Source organism: Eumetopias jubatus, unplaced genomic scaffold, assembly GCF_037043125.1.
Source record: "Eumetopias jubatus isolate StellerSeaLion01/CBP00866 unplaced genomic scaffold, mEumJub1_p1.0 scaffold_2, whole genome shotgun sequence".
Taxonomy (NCBI): Eukaryota; Metazoa; Chordata; class Mammalia; order Carnivora; family Otariidae; genus Eumetopias; species Eumetopias jubatus.
In genome coordinates, this window is record NW_028274808.1 from 143,590,912 (window position 1) to 143,616,417 (window position 25,506).

The window sequence follows — 25,506 nt, forward strand, 5'->3', positions numbered from 1 at the left end:
GTTCTTTTCCCTGGTTTAGACTTCAGGCACATGCTTGCGTCCCTGGAGGTGCCATAACACTGACCTCATCCGAACAGCTGACGTCACATTCTTTTAGACACCAGGAAAGCAGCGTGTTTGGGACCAGGTCCATAGAGCAGTGATCCAAAATACTGGTGGTAGCAAGCACATGAAAAACCCAAGCTTGGCTTTGCTTTGGCTTGCTGCAAGGTTGATAATTATTCCCATGAAACTTCACATCTGACACGGTCAGAGGCCTGAAACTCGGTCCTTCTGCAGTAAGAACAATAACCACACAACAGCAACTGCAACCAGCCCAGAGTAGGACTATGAACTTGACTTCTGTCACCATAGCTTGTTCACTTGGCTCCCGTGGCACCCTAACGATGGCAAAGTCCGAAGACCAACGTTGAAATTTATTCTCTCCCATCCGGGTATTCTCTCATTTCATCATGATCCCAACTTCCATTATTTTCCAGTCCAGTCAGCTTGGGAAGTTTTGTTGTTTCATTTGAAGATTTCAATTTGGGGCCCGCTGATTTTTATAAATGCCTCATGAAACTTTCTGACAAAGGCCTCACAGTGGTCTTCCTCCGGAACAGATGTTGTAAGGTGATTTCAATTTTAGACACCTAAAACAGAACATTGGTTTCCATGTAAATTTTACAGCTGTTTGTATAGTTTATGGAGAATGGTATATATGCTCTGGTATAGCAATTGCTCTTGGTGCCCCACCCCAAATCCATGGGGTGGACCCACCGCCCAGGGGCTACACCTGTTAACAGGCTAACAGTTGCATCCTTCTCCAGAGGACCGCACTTGGCCAACAGAGCACTCAGCCTGAAGATTCCTGGGAGATTCCAAGCCCTTGCCCCCTTTCCCACCAGGAGCATCCTGCCACCCATGCTTGATGACACAGGGCACTGAAACCAAGATCCCTCGCCCTCATCGGAGACATCTGCCATGCCATTCATATTCTAGATCTCCCTATGGAACTGGGCCAAGGCTAGACGTTGGTGAAAGCCACGTCTTTGCTCACCTTTATACTCTGCTCTAGTTTTTCTTACTCCGTTGCAGAGTTCACCTTAGAGAATTCCCTTGGCCATTGACTTGCACAAGAATCCCCATCTTAGGTTTGGCTGCTGAGGAACCTGACCTCACCCAGCAGTCTTGTTAACATTAAAAGCTTTTACTTCCCCCCCCCCTTTTTTTTTTACTTTCTTGGTCTCTTAGGCAATTGATATAACAATATCAATTGATAGAATAGATTTTATACCAATTGACCTACAATTGACATAACAGATGTTCTTCTACGATGCAGTTATTAAGCAAACAAACTTTTATTTTGTACAGTCAGTCTTGGTCATTTAAAAAATGGCAACTTAGTTAATAGGGTACAGCAAAGGAAATGTATTTGCACTTTTTTCTTTAACGTATCTCACGTTATTTCTTGACTTTATCCTAGTTACATGGATTTAAGAAAAAATCACCAGTGTGGATAACACAAGTAATTTATATTTGTGGATCAAGCCTATTTTCTTAGGCTTTTAGCAGTAAACAGAATCTCCCAAAAAAAACCCTCAGCTGAAGTCTAAAAAGAAAATGTTTGCCATACATTTTCATTCATTTAATACTCATTTCTTGATTTGTTCTTCAACAAATATTAGCTGAGTGTCTACTGTGTGCCAGGCATTGTAATTAGCACTGAATATATAACCGTGAACAAGATAACACTGTCTACTCTTGTGGGGTTTACTGTCCTGCTTACCTTGTAATTTTGATGTGGGCAGACAGAGATGAGGATGAAGGGAAATTTTAAGTTGTAGCTATTCTAGTGCAACTGCAGCTAAATTTTTACTGCTTGTCTGTGTTTATAAGAAAAAGCATCAAAACAAATATGTAGGAAATTGCCAGATCTGCAGCTATTTTTCACTAAAAAATTACACATGTCAGTGCTTGGTACACTGTAGGGGCTCAATAAATATTCATCAAGTGAACAAGTGCCCAGTGACTTCATATTTTCATTTTTTCCTACCTCTTTCTTATGTAGCAGTAAAAAATAGCAAGAAAACCACTTAATAATAATCCAACGCCAATCCCAATTGCAATGTATTTTTCATAAGAATCCACAGCATATGAAGTTAAGGTCAAGTGCTCACACCTTTCTCCAGTATAACCAGTAAAACACCTTCAAAAAAAGAAAAGAAGGCATAATTTTAAAACTCATAGTGGTAGAAATACAAAGAAATGACCAATTTCAAAGAATAAAAATTTCAATAGAAAGTAAGTAATGTAAATTAAAGAGGAAAATGCCAAATGAAAGCCAACTGTTAAATGTATTGAAGAAGCTATGTATTTCACAAAATAATCAATTCATTAAGGGCCCATATTAATGTAACTTCCCTCATGGGTAGAAGGGGAAGGTAGTCTGCTTGCATGAGTTGATCTAGAAAATTGTTAATCTAGTCTTTCATAGGAGAATGCCTAGCAAACCAATGATCATAAAAATAGTACTTAATTGCTCTAGAACTTTATATTCCTGAAGTGTGTTTGCTATAATCTATTTCATCTCATCCTATAATCAACCCCGTGAAAACTCAGAATCATCCTTGCATGTTGCTAAAATGCACATTTAGATTCAGTAGTTTGGAGTGGAGCATAAGCTTCTGCATCTGTAACAAGCTCCCAGGTTACATAGAAGCTGCTAATGTGGGAACCCTGTTTTTGAGTAATGAGGGTTAGGTAGTCTAGAAAAAGACTCCTTAGATATTCAAATACAGTGAGTCATGTTCAGATGATGTACACTTTTTACTAGATAAGAGAGAGGTGTGTGGAAAGGGACTATGTGAACCGCATAGAAACATGTGAAACATAAATTCATCTCCTCCCATCTCTAGGACTTGGAAAGTTCTTTGCAATTACGTGCAGATGGCTTTCTCCAGCTCATGGTGGAATGCGCAAACACCATTGATGCAGTAACTATTGTGGTCTTCCAGGCAAGGATGTGAGAACTTCAAGGCTATGGGTCCTTCTGTGTAGTCAACTAGGAAAAGGACATACAATGTTAACAGATGAAGTGGGTCACACTTTTATAGTAGATTTGTTACACGTATGTAAAGAGATCTTTAATTTTAAGAATATTCTTTGGGTGCTCTGCCTTTTAAACTATTGACTGATTCCGTCGGCAGGTTATAGTCACAAAGTTTAGGTTAATATTATTTGGACATATCACTCACTAATTAGGGGGTGGAGGCAGATTGATGATTGTTCTGCTCTTTAGAAGCTACATAATAAGGCAGAGATACCAGTTTGTCAAAAGGTGGCAGCATTGGTTCTCGTTTTAGCCTTGGTTCTCCTTTTTTAATTCTCCCCTTTACACCTGAGAAGTCAGCACTTAGGAAATTGGGATTTACAGAGACAATGAACTTGAGAAGATGAGAATTCCCCACTTCCTCTTCTGTGGACTACCAGTTGAGAAGGTAATGGTAAAGGGAGCCCTGTACCTGATTTCAGAAGAGGAATTGTCATGATCTATACAAGAAGCCAGAAACAAGTTATGGCTCAAGCTTCACACAGTTGAGACAACACCTTTGAATATTAATTGGAAATTTTACTCAGTTAAGAGCCATTATGAGATAATGGGGAAAGCCCTCGAGACAGACAGAATGAGAAAAATCTGGGTTTTGAAAACACTATGCGAATGACCGCATCTGGCAAAACTTTTGTGGTCAAGTGTCCAGAAGTCTCTACTGGAAGCTTCCCTTTGGTAAACTGTATTTTGGCAAAATATATACATTACAGGATGCTTACTCCTCGTTCCCTGATGTACTGAAGACATATACTTATGCCATCCTTGGGGTATATGCAGTGGGGATGACACTTGGGTAAAGCTGCATAATTGAGTCCTTTTTGGTAAAAATCTAATTACCGATTCTTAAACTTGTCCCAAGCAGAATGAGTGGCATTTTATTTCGTCATTGTTATGAATAAACGTATTTCCCCATCTTTAGTTATCATATTACACCACATTTTCTTTGCTAAGTAGATGAACAGAATCCTATTTATTTGTTTTTAGGGAAGAAAACAATCTAAAAAGGTGTATTTTTCTTATATTGAAAATACTAAATCTTAGGTACTAAGCCACCAATAAGATACTGTGTTATATAACTTCATTTTGGTTGAGAACACACAATATTACCTTAAGATTCACCTTCATTTTGTTGAATGTGGTGTTGTGAATCTAGTATCTCATTTTAATAATTAACTCTAAGCCCGTAAGAATTTCCTATTATCAACTGTGTTGGGTTCTTCCTGCTTCAAGACTAAATCAATTGAATTAGCCAAGCCTGAACCAGGATTTGCTAGAAAATGTGAGAACTGAAAGAAAGCATCTTCAAGGAAAGAGTATACTAGAGAGCCTCATCTTTCCCCAAGGAGAAGAATATTAGTTACAAGGTTATGAAAAATATCCTAAGATATTGGATGCAGATTTTTAAATTAAATTAAAAATGGAAAAACTGAAGCTCTCCATCAAGAAAGCAAAGGAAAACTGTAGAGATGAGATATTCAGTCCCCTGTTTTCTATTATTCTCTGTAACTTGGAAGACTTTCACTATTAAGGAAGTAAAAAGGTGGTGCTGGGTGCACTGTTACGAAGTCAGTCACCGAGGGGAAACTGTTCTTGAATTTTCTACATTATCATCTCCCAGATCTTTTCTCTTGGCTCAAAGGCTCCGAAGACATAAAGAAGTTTGGCTAAAAATTATTTTAAAGCTCACACAGATTTTGTCTTGCCAATGGATAGATATTTAAAACTCAAATGGGCAAAATATTTTAAGTAAATTCTTTTTAATTTAAAATTATTGGTGAAATGAGGAATGTTTAAATATTACTAGCCTTCATATTCAGAAACAAACCATCTGACTTGATCTTTTATTTGCCTGGCTTTGAAAGCAAGACATGTTGTTTTCTCTGTCCTATGTCCTATCACCAATCTTCACAAGAGGAGATAGTGATTTGTGTGAGAATCCTAACTACCCGGTACACAGGTCGTGGCAGGTAACAAGTTTTCCAAGTTCACCTCCCAGAGTTCAAACAGGCTTAAAAAAATACTGATGCTCAACAACAGCCAGAAGCTATTCCAATAATAATAGTAATAGTGATAATATATCATCACCATCAACAACCAAAATTAAGTATAAGTGGTTAGGAAATAAATATAGCATATGCTAAAACAACAACAAAAGCCCCCCAAAACAAAACAAGAGAAAAGGTCTTTTCAAAGATGGATTAAGGCTTCATCATGTCATAATTTCTTTGGCTGCAAAGTCATGGTCACAGAATGAAAGGTGACATCAAAGTATCAGTTGTCAAGAATGCCAAAACAGGGACAAACCACCTTGCGACACACATGGGTTATTGGGAACTGAGCAGGAGTCAGGCAGAAAATGTGGTGTGTCTCACATTCAGGACCGTAACTGAAGACAACTTCTGTATCTCTCATTTATTTGCCCCCTTTAGAAAGGCATTTCTTTGCTGGCACATTTACCTGTCACTTCCATTTAACAGAAGAGTCGATTATCTAATAATAAAATATATATTTCAAAGTTTCCAATGTTGCTTTTGATCACAATCCAAATATCTCTCAAAAGGTAAAAAGAAAAAAAAGCACTTAAAATACACAAGTGTGAAGAAAATACCTTCTGTTTTGTTCACTGTCCAGTTACTTGGCTGGGTTGTGATTGGGGGTGTCCCCGGCACGGCTGCCTCTGTAGTCAGGGCTGTCATTGCTATATGGAGGGGTCGGGGGGGGGGAAAGGCATCTTTAGCAGGTGAGCCGCCTTTTATGTGTAAGCGACAGACCGAAAGTTATGTGCAAGCCACGGATCAAAAGTCCTTCTTAGTCTACTTATTCCCACTGGTGTTCTATTTTCAATTCATTTACATTTGAAATCCAAAACCTGACCGGGGCAGTTTCCTGACAGTTTCTCATCCATACCAATTCCAGGGACTACTTTATAATTACAGAAAATAGAAACACATACATTTTTACGAGAAAGTGGATACATGCGTATACTAATTCAATCACAAGGATGCAGTGACACAGTAGTTAAAATGTATCAACTGCTCTTCAGTTGCATCAAGCCAGCAGACAGGTCTCAGAAAAGGGGGTATCACCATCTGTTAGGAGCCAAACCTGCATTACATAAGAAACTCAATGAATTCACAGATCCCTTGCTCTGTCCTTTGTCGTGAAGAACGGCGGTAAAAGCCAACTTCTCATTAATTCAGAGAAAACAAATTCTGTTCATATTTTACAAGGATACAAAATTAACAAGACAAAAAGGAACTACCTACCTTTGAATAAGAGATAGACTGATATTGAAACTCCGAAGGCCATTTCCTGCTGTTGTTAACAGTATCTTTCTTATCCTCCGAGACTGACGGGTGGAAGGTTTTTATTGAGCTCTCCCGAGTCTTTCTTGCATTTATATTTCATGAAGCGTCATCTGCCAGTTCTTACCAATCAAAAAAATATGTACTTCTGGCAGCAGCTGTAGGTAGAACCCTCGAGGCGCTCACACACTTGTTTAGGATACCTGTGTTATCTAGCAATGTGATCAAGTTTTCTTTTGAAACACTGGTTTCCTGTTACCTGTGGGCATAATCGTGTATGTAAAAGTACTTAAAACAACAAAAAAGAATCTAAATTCAGGGAAGGCCCCATTGCTGCGAACAGATTTGTACCAGCTCCAAAGTGGCTAGTGACATACATAGGATTCCAGCAAAGGGGAGTTCTGATATTTGCAAACCAGGAAACAGCATCACCGGGCAATAAATCAAACATCCCTGAAACTGCCCTCAGTTACACCACTTCTCAGTACGGACTGCACGTGAATCAAGGTAATTTGTAGTTTAACAGCAGGGGAGAAAATGAAATTTGGGTAACAGCAGAGGTTTCATATTCCATTTTATTTTTTTTTGCTACTTTGTGTTGCTACTACCAGTTCTGTAAAAATAATTATTTTTAATAGCATAACATTTGCCTTTATGTCATTCTGCCATTTAAGATTTTTCCGAGTAAATGGAACCGGCTGCCCATTTCCTTAGAGCTACAATGCTTCAGTCTGTGCTCCAGCGATTTGGCTAGAAAGAACCAGTAAAGTACCAAAATGATGAGGGTGAGGATGATGATGCCATCTCCACTAAGATAAAATGAAAGTATTTAGGTTTGGTATGTCTAACGAACAGAAAGTTTTAACACGACATTCAAATTTTTCTCACTGTTAATCTAGTTATGATTATTAAAATGCCATTTTAAAGGCCAAGATGTGATTATTGCTGTTAGATTTTGTGACTGTAGAAGGTTCCATAAATTTTCACTTGCCCCAAATTATTATAAAGAACTTATATAAACATGTTTTACTGAGGTGTCCTGCCTTTCTACCAGGAATTTCAATTGCTCATATTTTCTGGACCTTGAAAACCTGTTTAAGTCAAGATAGGTTATCATTTGCCTTGTGTCCATCCAGCAAATTTGGTTTACCAGAAAGGATCTCTTTCACTATTGAAATATGAATTTGGCTTCAGAAATCACACAAGAATGAGCTTGTTGAACTCATTATAACTTGGGCAATCACCACAGGAGTCATCATTTTAAAGTTAAAAGAATATACAGCACTTGGCTCACTTTAAATGAGACTACATTTTGTATTTCTACTTTTGTGGGGTTTTTTTTTTTTAACTGTTCATTATTAAGACAATTTCTGGATAATATTTTTCCCAGGAAAATAATATTTGAATTATAAGTCAAACAGTCATCCTCTGCACCACTGCTGTGAATTCAAGAAGAAAAACATTTGCAAAGGATTAAATAAACCATTATGACCAATTGCAATCGTTGGAGGGACATACTAGGACTAATGTTAAATATCTTTATTTGTAAGACGGGTACATAGTACAACAGCCATCTTGGCTGTTAACTGTTAACTAGAGTTTGCATACTGCTTTGCATTTTGCAGAAGGCTTTCAATCACCTCCCAGTTATTTCTTCAGTAATCCTGGCCCCAACAAATCCAGTGCCTAACGTATGGTATATACCTAATGAATCCATCTTGAGTGAATAAAGAAATAAACAAGAGGCCTTATTTCTCTTCCCTTATGACAACTGAGGAATGGAGACTCAAAAGAGTGACGCACTAAAGGATATGCCCTACAGTCAGGACTTGAATCTGTGTTTGGATTCCAGGTCACATGTCCTTTCTACTTCCCCAGCTGTGTTCTCCAGGAGGAATCCGTACACTGATCTCAGAGGAATTCTCTGATTTATCTCCTAAAATCAAACCTTAAATCCATTACCTCTATCCTAAGAATCTAAATATTAAATCAACTGTGGCTTTCACTCACATTTGGGCTGAGAAGAATGGCCTGTGCTCTTTCCTGATGTTTCCCCACTCTGGTGAATTAGGCCACATAACACAGAAACTCACCTACCACTTTCCTAATAAAGACTTATACCAGAAAATAGCTCTAGTCAGCCCACATGCGTCTTTCCTCTGGGACTCATACTAAGGGATCCCACTTAAACTCTTTAAGAGAGTCCCCTGCGTTCCCTTCCTCAATTCTCTCACAAAAAGTCCCTTCCCAGTCCTGAGGAATGGGGGAAGGGGCATTGTAAGGTGGCCTCACTGATATCTTCACTCATTCTTGGTACACACTGGAGCATGTTGGAAAGAGAAAGGGGAAAGAAGGCTAAGAACACTCCACCGTCATTCTTCCCTTCTGCCACTTTTTCTGTCTCTTTAATTTACTCGTCTCTCTCCTCTTGTCATAAGCATCTCTGAAAGTCTTCCTTTCCCCTCCCTTCCCTTTCTTTCTTTGCCTTCTTTCTTGCTCTCTCACTAGCTCAACAAAAATCTGTTGCTAGATATTGGTGGGAAATGGTCATCAGTCCATGGCCTTCTCTCTCTCTAAACTTATTCTGTAATTCTCATGGATGCAGCTGCCATTCATTCATTCACTCACTCAGTATTGAACGCCTGCAACATCCATGGCCCTGGGCTGGATGTGGTGTTAGCAAGGCAAATAGACAAATCATGCATGGACCCTGACTTCAGGGTACTGAAGGGAGTTAAGGAAAGCACATACAGAACTGGGTAGGGACTGAGAAGGGCCATGAATGTGTGCAGAAATGGCTGTGGGAGTTCAGGGGTGGGACTCATGCCAGTTTTCATGGATGAGTTTCATTTGAAGTGAACCTGGAATAACAAGGAAGATTTAGATGTGTAATAAGAGAAAGGATTCCAGGTGGGAGAAGGCACTGAGGGAGGCAGCGTGGTGTAATGACAAGAGAGTGAGCTCTGGCTCACAGCAATCCAGACCTTGTTTTGAATTCCACGTCCACTATCCATTTGGCCCTGGCTGAGGCTTTTTAATAACCCCAAGGGCCAATTTCCTCATCTTTCAAATGGAGATTGTCCATAACAACAAAAAAATAAAGCATGTAGCACACGCTGGGTGCTCTCTTAAGGACAGCCGTTGCTATTGAGCAAGAGTAGAGAGACACGGGGTGTGAAGAATGGTCAACAAGGTCAGGGATTTAGTGGTTAGTACACGGTACTGAGTCCTAGATTTTCATCACTAGTCTCTTCCCAGACTGATGTTGTATCAGGACTTCATGTATTATGTCATCACCTGACACTCTTAAACTGAACATAATCTCTTCTCCAAAATCAGCTCCGCTTTATAACTTTCTCATGTTAATCAATGATAATATCTTCTAGGCTCTAACCGCAATTCTCCTAATTCACCAAACATGGTCTGAATTATCCAGGCACTCTCTAAATCTATCTCTGCATACTTATTCAGCTGGATTTCCACCACTCTCCAACACACACCATTCATTTTAGTCTGACTCTTGCTTTCATATATACATGCCAAACTCATTCTCACTTCCATACCTTTGTATTATTGTTCAATCCCCCTTCATTCTTCAGGGTCCCTATTATAGATAATTGCAGGAGAAGGAAAGTTACTTCTCCAAAGCCCCTCTGCATGGCTGTCATATGTCTATCTTTGACTCACCCCAAATATCCATAAATAAAGTCATGGTACCAACGAACCAATTTTATCTCCTTTATGTGTTGACAAAGGCTTCCTTCTCAACTGGACTCCAGTCAGACTCCTCTGAGTCTTCTTCTCGACTAGGCCCGCTGAGCCCAGTTTTAGCAAAGAATGCTGCTAAGTCAGTTTATGGAGACCAACCCCCCCATATCTGATCATGTTCCCATGCCCCACCCTTGATATCTGGCCTGTCTTCAGCAAGAATCCTGGTAAGCTAGTTTAGCAAGAATCCCCCCTACCCTTGATATATAATCAATTTCCTTTTATATTAATTTTCTACCTACTGATCCCCTTACTCTGCTCATTGGATGTAGATCCATAGCTGTCTTTGCTGTATTTGGAGTTAAGTTCAATCTTCTCTATTGCAATAGTCTTGATCTTGGATAAAGTCTTCCTTATCATTTTTAACAAATGTCAGAACAATTTTTCTTTTCCAGTATTTTAGTCTCTAGAAAGATTCCCTCCTGAATTTTAGCCTAGCCAAAGGGCAGAAACCTTCCCAAAATAATTCCTCCTGTACTTTGAGGGGTTGGGGATGGTGGGCTCAAAACTGCAGACTTCACCGTTTCCATGCACATGTATTTTGGGTCATTTTGTCTGTTTGGGAAATTTGGGGCCCTTAAGAATAAAATAGGCCCTTTCTGAAATGTTTGCTTGGGAGCTTTGAATTTAAACTTCTGTCGGGGTTATCAGACAAAGATTGGTCTGGACTGAATTTGAAATGGGCTATAGAACCTTTTCCTGCATGTTTAAGAAACTAGTACATTTCCCCAGCATGCAGTAAACAAAGAGGTAACAATTCTACTCCTGAAACTAATATTACACTGTATGTTAACTAACTGGAATTTAAATAAAAACTTGAAACCACAAAAAAAAAAAGAAATAGGTAACAAATATATGAACAAAAAAGTTATAAATATCTTAAGGAAAAAAGAAGACAGGTATTCTTCAAATTGCTTTTATTATACAGTTAAAATATGATTAATTATAAGTATCTAGTCTATTTTCACACAATTGATCGGGAGCACACACTGGTAAAAACATGCACTGGGTAAGAATCATTGTTGGTACATAAACACACACCGGGATTGGGCATGAAAACAATACAATCAAGTACTTAGGGTAGTCTCAAAATAGCCTTCAACTGACATTCATGTGTATTTCCTAGTTTAGATTGTGTTAGAAATATGACATCTACTCTGAGAGCCAATTGCCATAACAGAAGAGGGAAGAACTGTGGGCAAAAATGCAGTAGATTTTTAGTTATAGCCTAAGGTTTAGCTTTGGCACATTGTAAGTGTCATATTTTCCTATTAATTTCCGAATCAGTGAACAAACCTAAAATTCATTCTTTAATGAAATCCTTTGCTCATAGTATACCATATTTTTCTAATATTTGTGGGAAAACACAACCACAGTTTTGTTTTATATGATTGGTTTTGGCCTTTCCATTATTCCTCAAGGGAAAGGTATTATCCAAATATCTTTCCAGAAGAAGAAAGAAATCACATGTAAACCTAACATATTCTTATTACATTTTTACTATGGCAAGTAGTCATTCACAATTTGAAATGATCATTACCTTTCTAAGCAGCACTGCATTTTTTTTTTGCCTTCTTTGTTTACTTTTCTTTCCTTGAATAGAGTGTCATTTCTCATTAAGATGCCTCGTAGGGTCCACTTGGGAGATACATGAGATCAAGATTTTACTTTTAATATTTTATCAGCATATGATAAACATAAAGTATATAAAAATTGAGCCTGCTTATGTCAAAACCTAAATTACATTTTACAAGGGCGCCCATTTGGCTCACAAGACGTTTGCTGAAAACATACTGTGTGTGATATTTGTGTCAAAAATATATTCATTTATTATGAGCCCTTTATTGTTTAACATTACGAACAAATACTATTCACAAAATAAACCAGTGCTACCAAAGTTCTCATTGGAATTGTTTGTTTTTCCTTTTTTTCCCCCTAAAACTCAAAATCTGTTAGCAGGAAATGAGTCAGGTTGTATGAATCATCTGATCCACAACGATTCCATCCATGAAAAAATAAATACAATGTAGAAATAAATAGCTTTGTAGTAAAATATAAAGGTGTTTGCCCTTTGTCAAATAAATAAATAGCATGATTTCATTTTGCCTTATTCTTTCATGTGACCTAGTAAATGAGTTTTTTAGCTGCCAGAAGGGTGTTCTTCAGAAGCATTGCCACCGTCATGGGTCCCACACCTCCTGGAACCGGAGTGATAAAGCTAGCCTTCTTCTTAACAGCTGATGGAGAAAACAGAAAGCCGTCTTTATTTTTACAATTTTCTGAGAATTTCGTATTTTTAAATAACTAGTTAAAAGATAAACTGAGGCATATAAAACATTTTTTTAAAGATTTCTTTTTAAGTAATCTTTACACCCAACATGGGGCTCAAACTTATAACCCTGAGATCAAGCGTCACATGCTCAGGGTGCCTGGGTGGCTCAGTGGGTTAAGCGTCTGCCTTCGGCTCAGGTCATGATCCCAGGGTCTTGGGATTGAGCCCTACATCGGGTTCCCTGCTCAGCGGGGAGCCTGCTTCTCCCTCTTCCTCTGCCCCTCTCTTGTCTCTCTCTCTCTCTCTCTCTCTCTGTCAAATAAATAAATAAAATCTTCAAAAAAAGGAAGAGTCGCATGCTCTACCGACTGAGCCAGCCATGCACCCCACAAGTTTTTAAGAGTTTATTTGGGCATTTATCAATCTGAATTGGACAGCAGCGAACTGGAAGTGGTCAGCAGTGCTCCACCAACGAGGAGCTGGCGAGAGACTCTTAAGAGGTGGAAACAAAGCAAGGTCATTGTGGATCGGCTATCACTTAAAGCCTAATTGGCTGTATGTGACTGGTTGTCCTCAGGTTTTGATTTTGTAACCTTGGGGCATTTATAGGCTTAGATTTTGGTTTGCTTACACAGGCTGCCATGGCGTGAGAGCCCCAGGAGTCTAACAGCCTCTTTGTTTAATGAATTTAAGGGAATATAGTGGATTTTTCTGCATTACACATATAAATCCAAGAACCTCAAAGCATTTTTAGAATGAGGTAGCCTATAAACACTCACACACTTAGGCAAACAATCCTGTGTATGTTATCTAATCAGCCTAAGAAGTAGGTTGAATCTCCATGCAGTTGGTTTTACATGATGAAAATCTATAACCCATGAGGGACCCCACTACCTGTAATTCCAGTTAACTACTTCTGAAATACATGATACTCGTCACAAAGGGGGAACAAGATATAGACAGTTCAGCACACACCATTTGTTAAATTGATAAATTCCTGTTTTAACAACAGCGTCACTTATGTGTGGATAACACATTCCAGTGCACGTCTAATAAAAGTCACGAAACATATTTGAATTACTGAGCATATACACATAGTCCTGTTCTAAGGTATGCAGACTTCTTATTCAGTGAGTAGACTCAAAGAAAATGACAGAGAACTTTCAGGAAGTTTTATTTAAGAATGTTTTCACACCCACATTATTACACGTGAATGGCCCCATGCTTTGACGGGCTGGTTTTATGTTTCACCATGTGAATATGAACAATGACGTTTTCTCAGATAACTCTTTCACAAAGTTAGCATCGACAATACTTCTTTAATGCATACTCTGACATTATTGTCACACGTTATTTAGATGGATGGCCTTTTACAAGTTTGCTCAGGTATGCTTCTATAGGAAGCAAAACTAACAGATGTTTTCTAGATCTCAAGGATTATTTTCTGTACCATTTATATTGCCTTCTTGAAATAGGGTTTGTAAAATTCACACTTACCTTATTTGAGGTTTAATAGTACACTAGAATTTTTTTAATCACAGGAAGGGCAAAGGAAGAGTATTCTTTTGCTTAAGTACAAGTAAGCTTAAAGACAGCACAAAAAAGTAAAAAAATCCAGCTAGTATGTATTATCAATCCTCTCATGGTGCGTAAAAGAGACAAGATAAAGAATACTTATGATTCGGACAGTAACGGATTAGTTTTCCAAAAAGCCCCTCTGCACACGAACATTCCTTTTCCCTCGCCACCCTTCCATCCAATGTCAAACACTAGGCTAAGGTCACTAGCCATTCCACAAATAGCTATGAATTAGCAATCCTCTCCTCCTTTGCTCTAGCTATTCCTTCTACCTGGAATACTCTTCTATTTTATCCAAATAAGAATATCCTTATTATTCTTTAAAAGTCAATAAAATGTTACCTGGCTATAATTTTTCTCAAAAACTCACCCCTCCAATGTTGAATTAAAAGCCCCACCACCTGTGTGTTTCCAGTAACTTTCTACATAACTCTGTTATGAACATGAACACACTGTGGTGTCTGTCCTGTTAACCTGGCACTGGCACCTGGATGGGAGCAGCCAGGACTTCACAGCTGGGGCTGTCACCACTGGGTTTAACCTTAGAGTCTCTCCATGTACAGGTCAGGCATTCAGTAAATTCTGATACAGTGAACTAAATAGTCCTTGAAATTTATTTTTTTATTTTTATTTTTAAAAGATTTTCTTTATTTATTCATCAGAGAGAGAGAGAGCGAGCGAGAGAGCGCACAAGCAGGGGGAGCGGCAGGCAGAGGGAGAGGGAGAGGGAGAAGCAGGCTCCCCGAGGAGCAGGGAGCCCGATGCGGGGCTCGATCCCAGGACCCTGCGATCACGACCTGAGCCGAAGGCAGACGCTTAGCCGACTGAGCCACCCAGGTATTCCTAGCCCTTGAAATTTAAAATCTAAAATCAATTTGCAGGAACGTGTCAGTGGATACAAACAATTTCATTCAAGCTAATTCACTGAAAACCTCAAGCTACCTTCCAGGATCTTTACTATAGAATTGGAAAAGCCATGCCCTTAAAATATCAACGGATCTCTAGAAGAAATGTACTATGCTACTACTCTTTATTCTGATAGTATTTAAAATCATATATTTGTAAAGTACTGACTTTGAAATATCAGTGGGTAAAAATAAAAGACGACTGGATGTTATGGTAAATGAAGAACCAAGTACGAACTAAATCTTCAATGGAAAACAGAATGGTTCATTTCACAATCAAAAGGTAGATAAAATTCATCATGTCAGGGAATCTGCTATGGGTAAATAGTCATTTTATATAATGTGGTTTTCAACTTTGAAAGGTAAAGTGGCTTGGAATTATGCATATGTAAAAAAAACAGTGATAACCAAAAGAAAAAAAAATAGTGATAACCATAGCCACTATCAGTTGAATACCTGCTATTTGCCGAGAACTTTATAAATATGATTTTAAAAATTCCTATGGGATTGTTATTTCATTTTAATAGATGGAGAAAGTGTGTCTCCCTGAAGTTAGAGTGACTTACCACTCCCTTATATGGTAGAGACACGATTTACAGCCATGTTTGAAACATTCTACCGCTCCAGAATTCCACCCCATCCCAATGCAACCGTATTACCATGACCCGAATAAGTAGAAAAGTCCCAAGAAAGGCTCATGTGCCAAAAATTAATGCAGTTTTCTCAAAGGGTTTGGAGGAGAGTCTGAAAAAAGAAACAAGGAAGAAAGTTCTAATAAAGTAACTTTCCTACATTTTTACTCCAAGTACTCACAGCTCATCATCTCTGAATTACATACAGCACCTCAAATTGCACAGCTGGCTGAGCAGTCTGAGTTGCTTTCTTCCCGGGGGTCAGATCAGATAAACCACTGGTGTGCTCAGGTATCATGACACTCCTCTTCCAAATTAGGATTTTTCACAATATGCTTACTCTTGTGTTCTTTTGCTCAAAAAAACTGAGGTTTGGGATGAAGGGAGAGGGATGGGGAATGAATGAGCTGTTGCATGAAACCACACCTGTCTGAAATCTGTAGCTTGGGCCTGCTTTTTTGCACACTTTACTGCTAGAAAGTAACACACATTTATCTTGTCTTGCCCACCACTTCACAGAAATACACTATGTGATGGGTAGTGGCTGCCCTAGCCCCGGCTACGGCTTCCCTGGACATTCGCAAGCATTCAGTTGCATCAACGGAGCCCCGTACATTACTCACTAAGCAGAAGATTATATCACTATGAACATACCTGGCTATTCAAACACTGTTTCAAATATTTTTTTTAATCTTTGAAACAAAGTGGGTGAATATGAGAATTAAGTTTGTATACAGTCATGAGAAGTCAACTGTGATGAGTATGACGGAAAAAAAAACTCCTATAAAGTCTCTATCCATTTTGATTTGATTTTCAGGAGAATCTATATCTGAGAAAGAAATATAAGTTTATCTGCCACTGGCTAGGGTTAATGTATCGTTTATTTACATAAGAACCAGGATGTGGAAGTACTGATTTCTCAAGAAAGGTAGGGAATTATCATTGGCAAATGCCAGTGGGTACAGATGCCAATGCTCAAAAGAAATTCTCTAGTCTAGTGATTTTGCATAACTATCTCAGGGCTGTCCTACATGACATGTTTACGAAGCGTCGGAAGTGGCTTGTGAGCTAAAATTAGTCATGTGAGAAAGAGTTAAATTCAATATGTTTGATGCTCTGAAAAGCATCTTCCCCAATCATGTCTGCAAGAGAGTAAGTTAACAAGCATTACCTCACCAGAATAATCTCTCATTGGCTGGTCTTTCCCTGAGGGCAGACAAAGGTTTGCACCTGCTTGTAGAAGATGATGCTTTTAAAGATTAATCCTATTATGTGTGGGGAAAAGTGTTCCATATGCTCTATTGAAATGAATTACAAAAGCACTTTAAGGCAATAATTTCCTTCAGAGACTTATTTACTCTGTGTTTAGGTGTGAGGGAGTACGTGTGTGCGTTAAGGAAAATGCCAAAAATTCTGTATGGATGAGAACCAGGTACAGGCTCCCCCCTGCTATCCAGAAGTAGAGCATTCCTAGGAAACCTTCCATAAGCCAAAATGGTGTAACTGAAGAAGCATATGCCATTAATTTATAGGGAAAAAAGGTTGAGCATGCCCAGACCTAAAAGATAACCTCTCTTTGGCTTTTCTGACATCTTAGGGCATCTCTTGCTAACAAATGCACAAAATAAATGGGGATAATCCAGCCGCCATCTATCTGCTCACAGATATGCTCACAAACACCATTCACAGCTCTGGCGGCTGGATGCTGACATGCTGAGTGCAGTTCCCCGGGAAGAGTGTGGCCGGGCCCCTCTCTCTGCTGAGGGTGCGCACTGCCTCTGCAATGCTCACTGCGAAGCAAATGCTGAACGCTCTTTTGCTTTACACCTTTTCTTTCTTTTTTTCTTTTTCTTTCTTTCTTTCTTTCTTTCTTTCTTTCTTTCTTTCTTTCTTTCTTTCTTTCTTTCTTTTTTTCAGAAAAGCTAAAATCCTCATTGGATTTCTTTCACTTAGCGAAAACAGATACTAATGTTTTTTCGGTAAAAGTAAAGTGGCAACATGAACTTTCAAAAAGCAGGGGAACATGCATTAGATCTTGATCGATATCAGGATTTTCACAAGAGGCTCAGGAACAGGACTGCATAATCAGAATTAGATTCAATTTCATGAAGTTAACATGATTCTAGAGTTACTGAAACTGACGGTGAATGCAAATAAAACAACCATCAGAGCCTATTGTTTTCTGCATGAGACCTGCTCTGGGGCATGAGATTCACAGGAAAATGACTTGGTCATGTTTCAGGCTGGTTTCTGAAAATGAAGACTATTTTGAGGAAAGGCAATGATTATCCTGCCAATTTATTTCTATGATCTCTCTATAAACTGTAGACACCGCAAAGTAAATTCTATAGATTTCCTTGAGGGTGATAGGGTTCTGCCAGCATGATCTAGAATATCAGAGAGTATGTTCAGTTGTATAAAAAGAAAAGAGATGACCATTTAAAACGAGTCATTTGGGATGCAATATTTGACTTGGCACATTCTACTCTTTGTTTGACATACCGTTCCTGCACTTTTCTACCTGATGAATAGTTATTCTTCCTTTGCATACCTGGCTAAATGTCACTTCCTCCGTGGTGCTCATTAACTCCCCAGGCTGAGTGAACTGTTCACTCACTGATCCGTGAAACTTAGCATAGTGATTCTCAAATCTGCAGCCATAATGCATGCTGGAACCCACCTCCTGAGAAATGAAGTCACAGGACATATGCCTCCTCCCACCTCTAGATTCTAGGGCACATCGCTGAGGATTGTTTGCTAAAGTGAGATTTCTAATAGTGGTGGTTTGAGGGGGAGGGGGTTATGCATGTTAACAGCAGCAAAGAGAAAGTTTAATACAAGGGTGAAATTCACTGCTTCGTTAAGCTACCTCACTTGGGGATTTCTGGCTTCCCAGCCAGGCCTCCGGCAAACGCCAGCATGCAAATGCGTGAGTCGCAGTTGCTAATGCCCCATAGGTCAAAGCAAGTCACGTGGTCAAACTCATATTGAAAGTCTTAGGATAAGAAGAATGGTAAAGCCACAGAGCCAAAGGGATGTGCACATGGGGACAGAAGACATAAGTAATCATTTTCTTTTTTATAATTTACTATAATAGTCTTTTTGCTTAGAGATGAAATCTCTAACCTGCTGCCAGATTCATTCCTTCAAACACAAGATTATTAGATCACTTCAGCTTTGAAACATTTGATGAATCTTCACTGTCTTCCGGGATAAAGTATAGAGTGTTTATACTCGTGGCAGTTAAGATCTTTTAGGATCTGCCCTCCACCCGGGTCTGGCGTTATTTCCCAACCCTTGCATATTTTCCTAACTTATTCACCGTTCCCACACTGGCTCCAGTTTGGCCCAGATAGAGTCACCACAAATGTTTCTTGAGGAAGAGAGCCAGAGCCACTGTCCCCTGGAGCTGATAGCATAGCTAGGAGATGGATATTAAAAAGATAATCACCCAGATAATAACTGAACTCTGGCTAGGAAATGTGCCACATGTGTGAAATATGAGGAGGCCCTCACTGAGCCCTGCACACATTGGTGATGTTTACTAGGCCAGGCCCAGAAACGTGAAAGATAAATCCAACTTTTCCATGTGAAACAAAGCGGTGGGGAGTAGCCAGTGTTCTTGGTAAGGGGGGCACAAGGTCCGTGCAGAAATGAAGAGTCCTGCCCCTGTGGGGCCCAGAAGATAACGTTAACAATTCTGGAGATTAACCTAAGAGCAATGGTTAAAGTATTTTTAAAACGGGGTGGGGGGGAGTATATATATATATACACACACACACACATTCTGAGGCAAGATAAGATCAAATGGGGAAGCTGTCTGTTTTGTGTTGGCATATTTCTCTAATGAAATAAGTTTATCATCTGGGGCAGAGGAAAGGGAGATAAACAAAAAGTAAGAACGTAAGGTAAGGTGTGCTAAGACAGTAATAAATTCTGGTTCTCGTGCGAGCGGCTCAAGGAAGGAACAGGAATCAGATACGGGCATCAGAGAAAGATGTGTAAAGTGACAGAAAGCTTCCAGATCTGATGGATGCCAGAGGGGTAAGAAAAAGGACACAATACAATGCGGATATAAGGAAATAGTACAGGCAAAGGAGGTTTGATCTGACAATGAAGATGAAGCAACAGAGGAGCCAACAGAAGTTCATTACGACCAAAGTACAGGAGGAAAACAGAGTAGAACGAGATGCGGGGGGGAGGGGCAGGACATTTAGGTGGGGTAAGGGCAGCTGTAGTTGTTGTGTCCAGGTGGATACACTTTTAAGAAAGTCTTTTGTGAATAAACTTGGTTACTTCTATCTGTAGGAATAGCCAGTTTTTGCAAAATAAGAAACTGGGAGTGAAAAATGTATATTGCTTTTTTTTTTAAAGATTTTTTTAAATTTATTTATTCATGAGAGACAGAGAGAGAGAGAGAGAGAGAGGCAGAGGGAGAAGCAGGCTTCCCGCTGAGCAGGGAGCCCGATGTGGACTCGATCCCAGGACGCTGGGATCATGACCTGAGCCGAAGGCAGACGCTTAACCATCTGAGCCACCCAGGCGCCCGAAAAATGTATATTGCTTAATAACTTTCAGAAAATGACAGAGAAATTCATGTTGTATTTTCTCAAAGTTTCAGGTCCTTGAACATTATTAAATTACTATCCAAGAAATCCTTTCTTAGCCTGAAATCTGGATTCTAATCTGTCACGTTTCCTTTTCTCCACTCTGTGGATGACTACTTTTTGTTTTGTTTTGATTTCTAAAGCAAAGAATTCAGATGGGCATGGCTTGACATCTTTTCCATTATTCTTACTTGAAGACAACCATGTTTCAAGGTCAGGATTAGAACAAGAAGTGCGGAGCAGAGGTTATTAGGTTCTTTCATGTTTAAAATTTGAGGTGATGACAGGGATGATGGAAGAAACGAGGTATCCGGTCTGTGTGTCTCAAAAAAATCCAGGGGTGACACATGATCACAAGGTGTGGAGTGATTACTCATGAAGGATACTAATAGCAACATAAGAGACATCAAAATGTCCTTCAACAACTGAGGTAAGAATGAAAGAAAATGTATGTGGCCATTAATCTTTGGTACCAGCAACCCATTTTTCATGACAGGGTGTCTCTGGCTGGTATGTTCTCTGTCATTATTTCCTCTGGAAACTTCATGTTCCCAGGTTCCTAGGCTCTGGACTTAATAATCCAAACTCTCGCCTAAGATCTTTGTTAGGAAGACTTAATAATTCTTTGGCAGATAGTGAATTTCTGCTTTGGTGTATTACATACTACTCCAAAGTCTCCAGATAATGGAATTTCCAGATGTACCTACACAATTGATTTTGCTGGTATGGCTTGGAAGTTGTATATTCTGGCAGAGTCAAACAATATATTTGTGCTTTATAAATGTATTTTTGGGTGGAGGATGAGGAACTCATGTCTCAAGTTCCTGTAATATTGTTGTATTTCTCTTTGTATTTTGTCCACTTCTCTGCCATTTTTACGGAAGTACTCCATGACCCATGTCAGATTTGCAACAAGGCTACAACTAATTTTTAAAGCCAACTTCCTTCCCCAAAGGGAAAAGGAATGATTCCTTAGTTGTGGCAAGATAGCAGATGAAAATTTCCTGTTTTTTTCATATGAATTTCAGCCTTCTAGTATACAGGTATAATTGTCTAAATTAAATGTTTGGAGAATTTTCCCATGCTTCTAAATGCAGGCCATTTAGACATGACCTCTCAAACACATCCACTATAATGAAGGGGAGACAAGCTTCAGGAAAATGAAGTACATGAATAACAACCAGAAAAACCTGACTGGCATAGGACTGGAGAAATAGTATGACTCAGGAGGTAATATGGAAAACACTCCACTTTCTCATATGGTTGATATAAAAATGACACTTAAGAGCATGTTGAGCCAGAGAGAGTAAAGGGCTCCTTGGCGAGTGAATGGCTCACCACTGAACTCTTGCAAGGCAACAAGGAATCAGATACCTCAAAGGAAATTCACTATGCTTCCTCTTGCATTTATCTGGTTGCCTGATTCTGGAGTTTCTACAAGATTTCTATGTATATTAGGACATTCATTATCTCAGCACCCTTTGGGGCAGTAATGGGACAGACAGGATTAATGCCTTAATGGGGTAAAAGAGTGAGACTCTGATCCACATTTCTAGATGGATTGTGCTGGCTTTATTAACTTTATTTAAGTTGCACTTACAAATGCATCCCTCACCTATTTACTGTGCTATCTGTATGTGTAAGGTGGCTAAGCCTTTTTTTCCCTTTACTTTTCACCTTACATTAAATCAAATCTCCACATTTCCAGCTACCTGCCTCATAGATGTGAATACCAAAAGATACTGCTCATACCACTCAGGATGAATTCAATGGAGCCAAACAGCAAATCAATCACCAAATGAAAATCTGAAACTGCTTTCTGTGAACTCTATGACCCATCTGTGGAACCTCCTTCCTGACCACGGATGTATCAGCTACCAGTGCCAGTTTCCATTTCGGTAGGCAGGAGTAAGGATTACCGCCATGTGTATTTCTAGTACTCTACCAAAAAGGCTAACACTATCTCCCTTTCATTACTTCTTGAGAAGAAACATAACCATCATGTATTCCTGTCATTCTCCCCAGTCCTTTTTCCTCAAGCCACCGAACATTCCTATCACACAGTGAGAAATCTGTAAACTAGATTGGCTGTTTGGAGTGTCCTCCAAATCTCTCGGCAAAGCGTGGATGTCGGTAGCCTGTCTTCATCAACCCAAAATACTAGGAGATAAAATCTCCTTCCACAGATATTTGTACTTTAGCATGGAGCCCTGGGAAACAACTACAAAAAAATCTCGTTAGGTGTAAAAGAAGAAAGACTTGCAGAGGCAGCAGCCCTTCTCTTGTTCCTGTGGATGTCCTTTCTGTGCTTCAACTTTTAACTCCTCTGTGAAGGTAGAGTGCTCAATGTCAAATACATTCTTCCACAAAGAATGTCTTTAAAGCTGACCTGATTTCAAAGACCTAGACTTCACAATGAGCACCGTGTTGTAAAATGTAAGTGTGTGATGAGTCACAGTGGGGGTAGCTGGCTTCCTGAGAAGGATCTCATAGTGACCATGACTACTTGTTTTATGAAATGACCTGTAGAGGCACTATGATCATGGTGTTTGTCACAGTCTCTCTAACAGAGACTTTTGCAAATTTCCATCCACTTTTTAAAAATGATTGGAAGAGGGGAGCTTGGGTGGCTCAGTCGGTTAAGTGTCCAACTCTTGGTTTTGGCTCAAGTCACGATTTAAGGGTAGTGAGATCCAGCCCTGCGTCGGGCTCCATGCTGAGCATGGAGTCTGCTTCAGATTCTCTCTTCCTCTCCCTCTCCCCTCTTGCTCATTCTCTCTCTCTCTCAAATAAATAAATAAATCTTAAAAAAAAGATTGGAAGAAATCACCTCTGGGTTAAAGAGTTAGAGTCTTCCCTTATCCTAAAGCTGGACTTTTGGGCTACCTTGTAATCATCTACCACAAAAAGTTGATATTTTGAGTCAGATTGGCCATATTGTTATGAACTGAATTGTTTTTGTCCTTCCAAAATTTGTATGTTGGAAATCCTAACCTAGGATGCGATGGTATTAGGAGGTGGGGCCTTGGGGAGGTGATTAGGTCATGAGGGTGGAGCCCTCAGGAATGGGATTAATGCTTTTATTAAAGAGACCCCATAGAGCTCTCTCATTCTTTGCACTATATGAGGATACAATGAGAAGCTAGCTGTCTGTAACCCAGAAGACGGTCCTCATCAGAATCCGACTATGATGGCACTGTGATCTTGGACTTCCAGCATCCAGAACTATAGCAAATAAACCCTTATTGTTTAAGCTACCCAGTTTGTGGTAATTTGTTATAGCAGTCTGAACTAAGACACATACCATCAAACTAAATGATTAACGCTGAACACTGAGTTGGTGGGGAGTCACTTCAACTTTTTTTGTTTGTTTTGTTTGTTTTACAATATCACAGATTAATAGTTCTGTATAAGTGATCTACTTCAAAGAAAGTACCATTTCCTTAGAAACTGGTAATACTCCCTTACTTTCCCATCTTGTAGAACACATACTTGGAAGTAAACAGTGCCAAAATCATTTCCAAAAGAAGCTTACTTCAAGTAAGCTTACTTCAAGCAGATGAACAAAGGGAAAAGAAAAAAAAAAGAAATAGTATGACTCAGGAGGTAATATGGAAAACACTCCACTCCCAGAGAGGAAGGCAAACGATAAAACAGACTCTTAACTATAGAGAACACACTGAGGGCTGCTGGAGGGGAGGTGGGCAGAGGCATGGGTTAAATGCGTGATGGGGATTAAGGAGGGCACTTGTGATGAGCACTGGGTGTTACGTAAGTGATGAATCACTAAATTCTACTCCTGAAACTAGTATTACACTATATGTTAACTAACTAGAATTTAAATAAAAGCTTGAAACATTAAAAAAAAGAAGAAACTTATTTTAACATGTAATCTGGAGAATATAAATTCCATGAAAGCAGAAACTTTATCCTATGCATGGCTATATCCCCAGTACCTTGAAGGTATGCTGAATGAGAAATATGTGTTGAGTAAATCAATGGATGTATTATTACTGGATCTGGATTGTTGTAGGTTAATAATATGTTTGATGCGACCTTGAGTGGCAGCTTTTTTCCCATTAAGGCAACTTTAAGGAATTACTTCTGTAATGTAAGAGTCACATTAGAGATTTATAAGTACAGAGGAGGATCATACACCTGACCAATGGTATGACTAAGAAGGCTGAGACCAGCTGTAGGATGGAGAGACAAAAGAAATATAGGACAAGAAGCTCACCTTACAGAGGCATACAATTCAGTAGACAACAACTGAGTAGAAGTGTAAGGTAGTATAGGATTAAGAACAAAATGAACAAAGCAGAAGGGACCTACTATAGGAGCTTGGAGAAGGTGGGGATAAGCATGAGTGCTTTCAAGTGGATTTATATGATTTTGGGGTGAAGAGTAGACTTGGCCGGAAGAAAGTTGAGGCTAGAAAAGCAATGAGGGGCAGGGTGGTAACCGCAATGCAAAGTTACGTATTTCTGGATTAGTACTGAAGTGAGCATGGAGAGGGAGATGAGTGATGGGAGCGTGCGCCCACGCATGCATGCGTACATGCACACGCACACACACACACACGCGCATGTGCACACACATACACACACTGTCTTCTGCTAGGCACTGTGCTCAGCAAGTCACATACATTAGCTCATGTGAGGTGATTATTTCATTTAATCTTCATAACAGCTTTATAAGATAGCCATTATTATCTCAGTTTTTCAGATGATAAAATCAAGTCTCAGAGAGGTGAAGTGATTTGCCTAAGATCATAATTGTTTTATGCAATAGAACTAGGATTCAAACCTAAGTCAGCTGACTGCAAATTATAATCTTTTAAGACTGGACATAATATACAAAGACCATGGAGTGACAAGGTAACTCTCAGGTTTCAAAGGTGAAATACTGAGCATTCACAAGACATTAAAAGCTGCTTTAAAAGCATTCCAGGGGCGCCTGGGCGGCTCAGTCGTTAAGCGTCTGCCTTTGGCTCAGGTCATGATCCCAGGGTCCTGGGATCGAGCCTCCCATCAGGCTCCCTGCTCCACGGGAAGCCTGCTTCTCCCTCTCCCACTCCCCCTGCTTGTGTTCCCTCTCTCACTGTGTCTGTCAAATCAATAAAATCTTAAAAAAAAAAAAAAAAAGCATTCCACAGGTTTGAGTTCCACATCTAGTAGTTTCTTAGAAAATGGTACTGGGCTTCTATAATAATTCTAGACCTCTTTTGTCCTCATATTTTGACTACTGGGTTAGAATTTTGAGGAATAATTCTGACCAGATAAGAGTCCCAAATTACAGAGTCCCTTTTGTTGTAGGAGGGATTTCATGTCAAGTAGAGATGCTCTGAA

At 39.4% G+C, this 25,506-nt stretch overlaps 2 protein-coding genes across 6 annotated transcripts in view; both read right to left on the reverse strand.

Moving 5' to 3' along the window:
* Positions 1 to 577: 577 nt before the first annotated feature.
* On the reverse strand, positions 578 to 6,400 carry EPGN (epithelial mitogen). Of its 5 annotated transcripts, none has more exons than XM_028100777.1 (5): positions 6,358 to 6,400; positions 5,727 to 5,789; positions 2,923 to 3,043; positions 2,162 to 2,188; positions 578 to 632 (listed from the first exon to the last, which is right to left on the reverse strand). In XM_028100777.1, the coding sequence occupies exons 1-5, from the start codon at positions 6,398 to 6,400 to the stop codon at positions 578 to 580; spliced, it is 309 nt and encodes a 102-aa protein (XP_027956578.1). The 5 variants fall into 5 exon arrangements, with proteins under 5 accessions (XP_027956578.1, XP_027956577.1, XP_027956576.1 ...); XM_028100776.1 differs by having other exon boundaries at positions 5,700 to 5,789; XM_028100775.1 differs by having other exon boundaries at positions 2,036 to 2,188; positions 5,700 to 5,789.
* A 5,854-nt stretch (positions 6,401 to 12,254) lies between these two features.
* MTHFD2L (methylenetetrahydrofolate dehydrogenase (NADP+ dependent) 2 like) overlaps positions 12,255 to 25,506 on the reverse strand; it is a 133,349-nt gene continuing 120,097 nt past the window's right edge. Inside the window, exon 8 of the mRNA XM_028100504.1 lies at positions 12,255 to 12,401. Within this exon, the coding sequence (XP_027956305.1) occupies positions 12,289 to 12,401 (113 nt within the window). The 3' untranslated portion in view covers positions 12,255 to 12,288. The remainder of the gene's footprint in view (positions 12,402 to 25,506) is intronic.

Excerpts from the sequence above, each read along its gene's own strand:
- EPGN (XM_028100775.1), bottom strand. The coding sequence starts at position 6,400 with ATGGCCTTCGGAGTTTCAATATCAGTCTATCTCTTATTCAAAG. Across the intron at positions 5,790-6,357 it reads AGTCTATCTCTTATTCAAAG|CAATGACAGCCCTGACTACA; the intron begins GTAGGTAGTTCC and ends CCCTCCATATAG. Across the intron at positions 633-2,035 it reads TACTGCTACATAAGAAAGAG|GTGTCTAAAATTGAAATCAC; the intron begins GTAGGAAAAAAT and ends GTTCTGTTTTAG.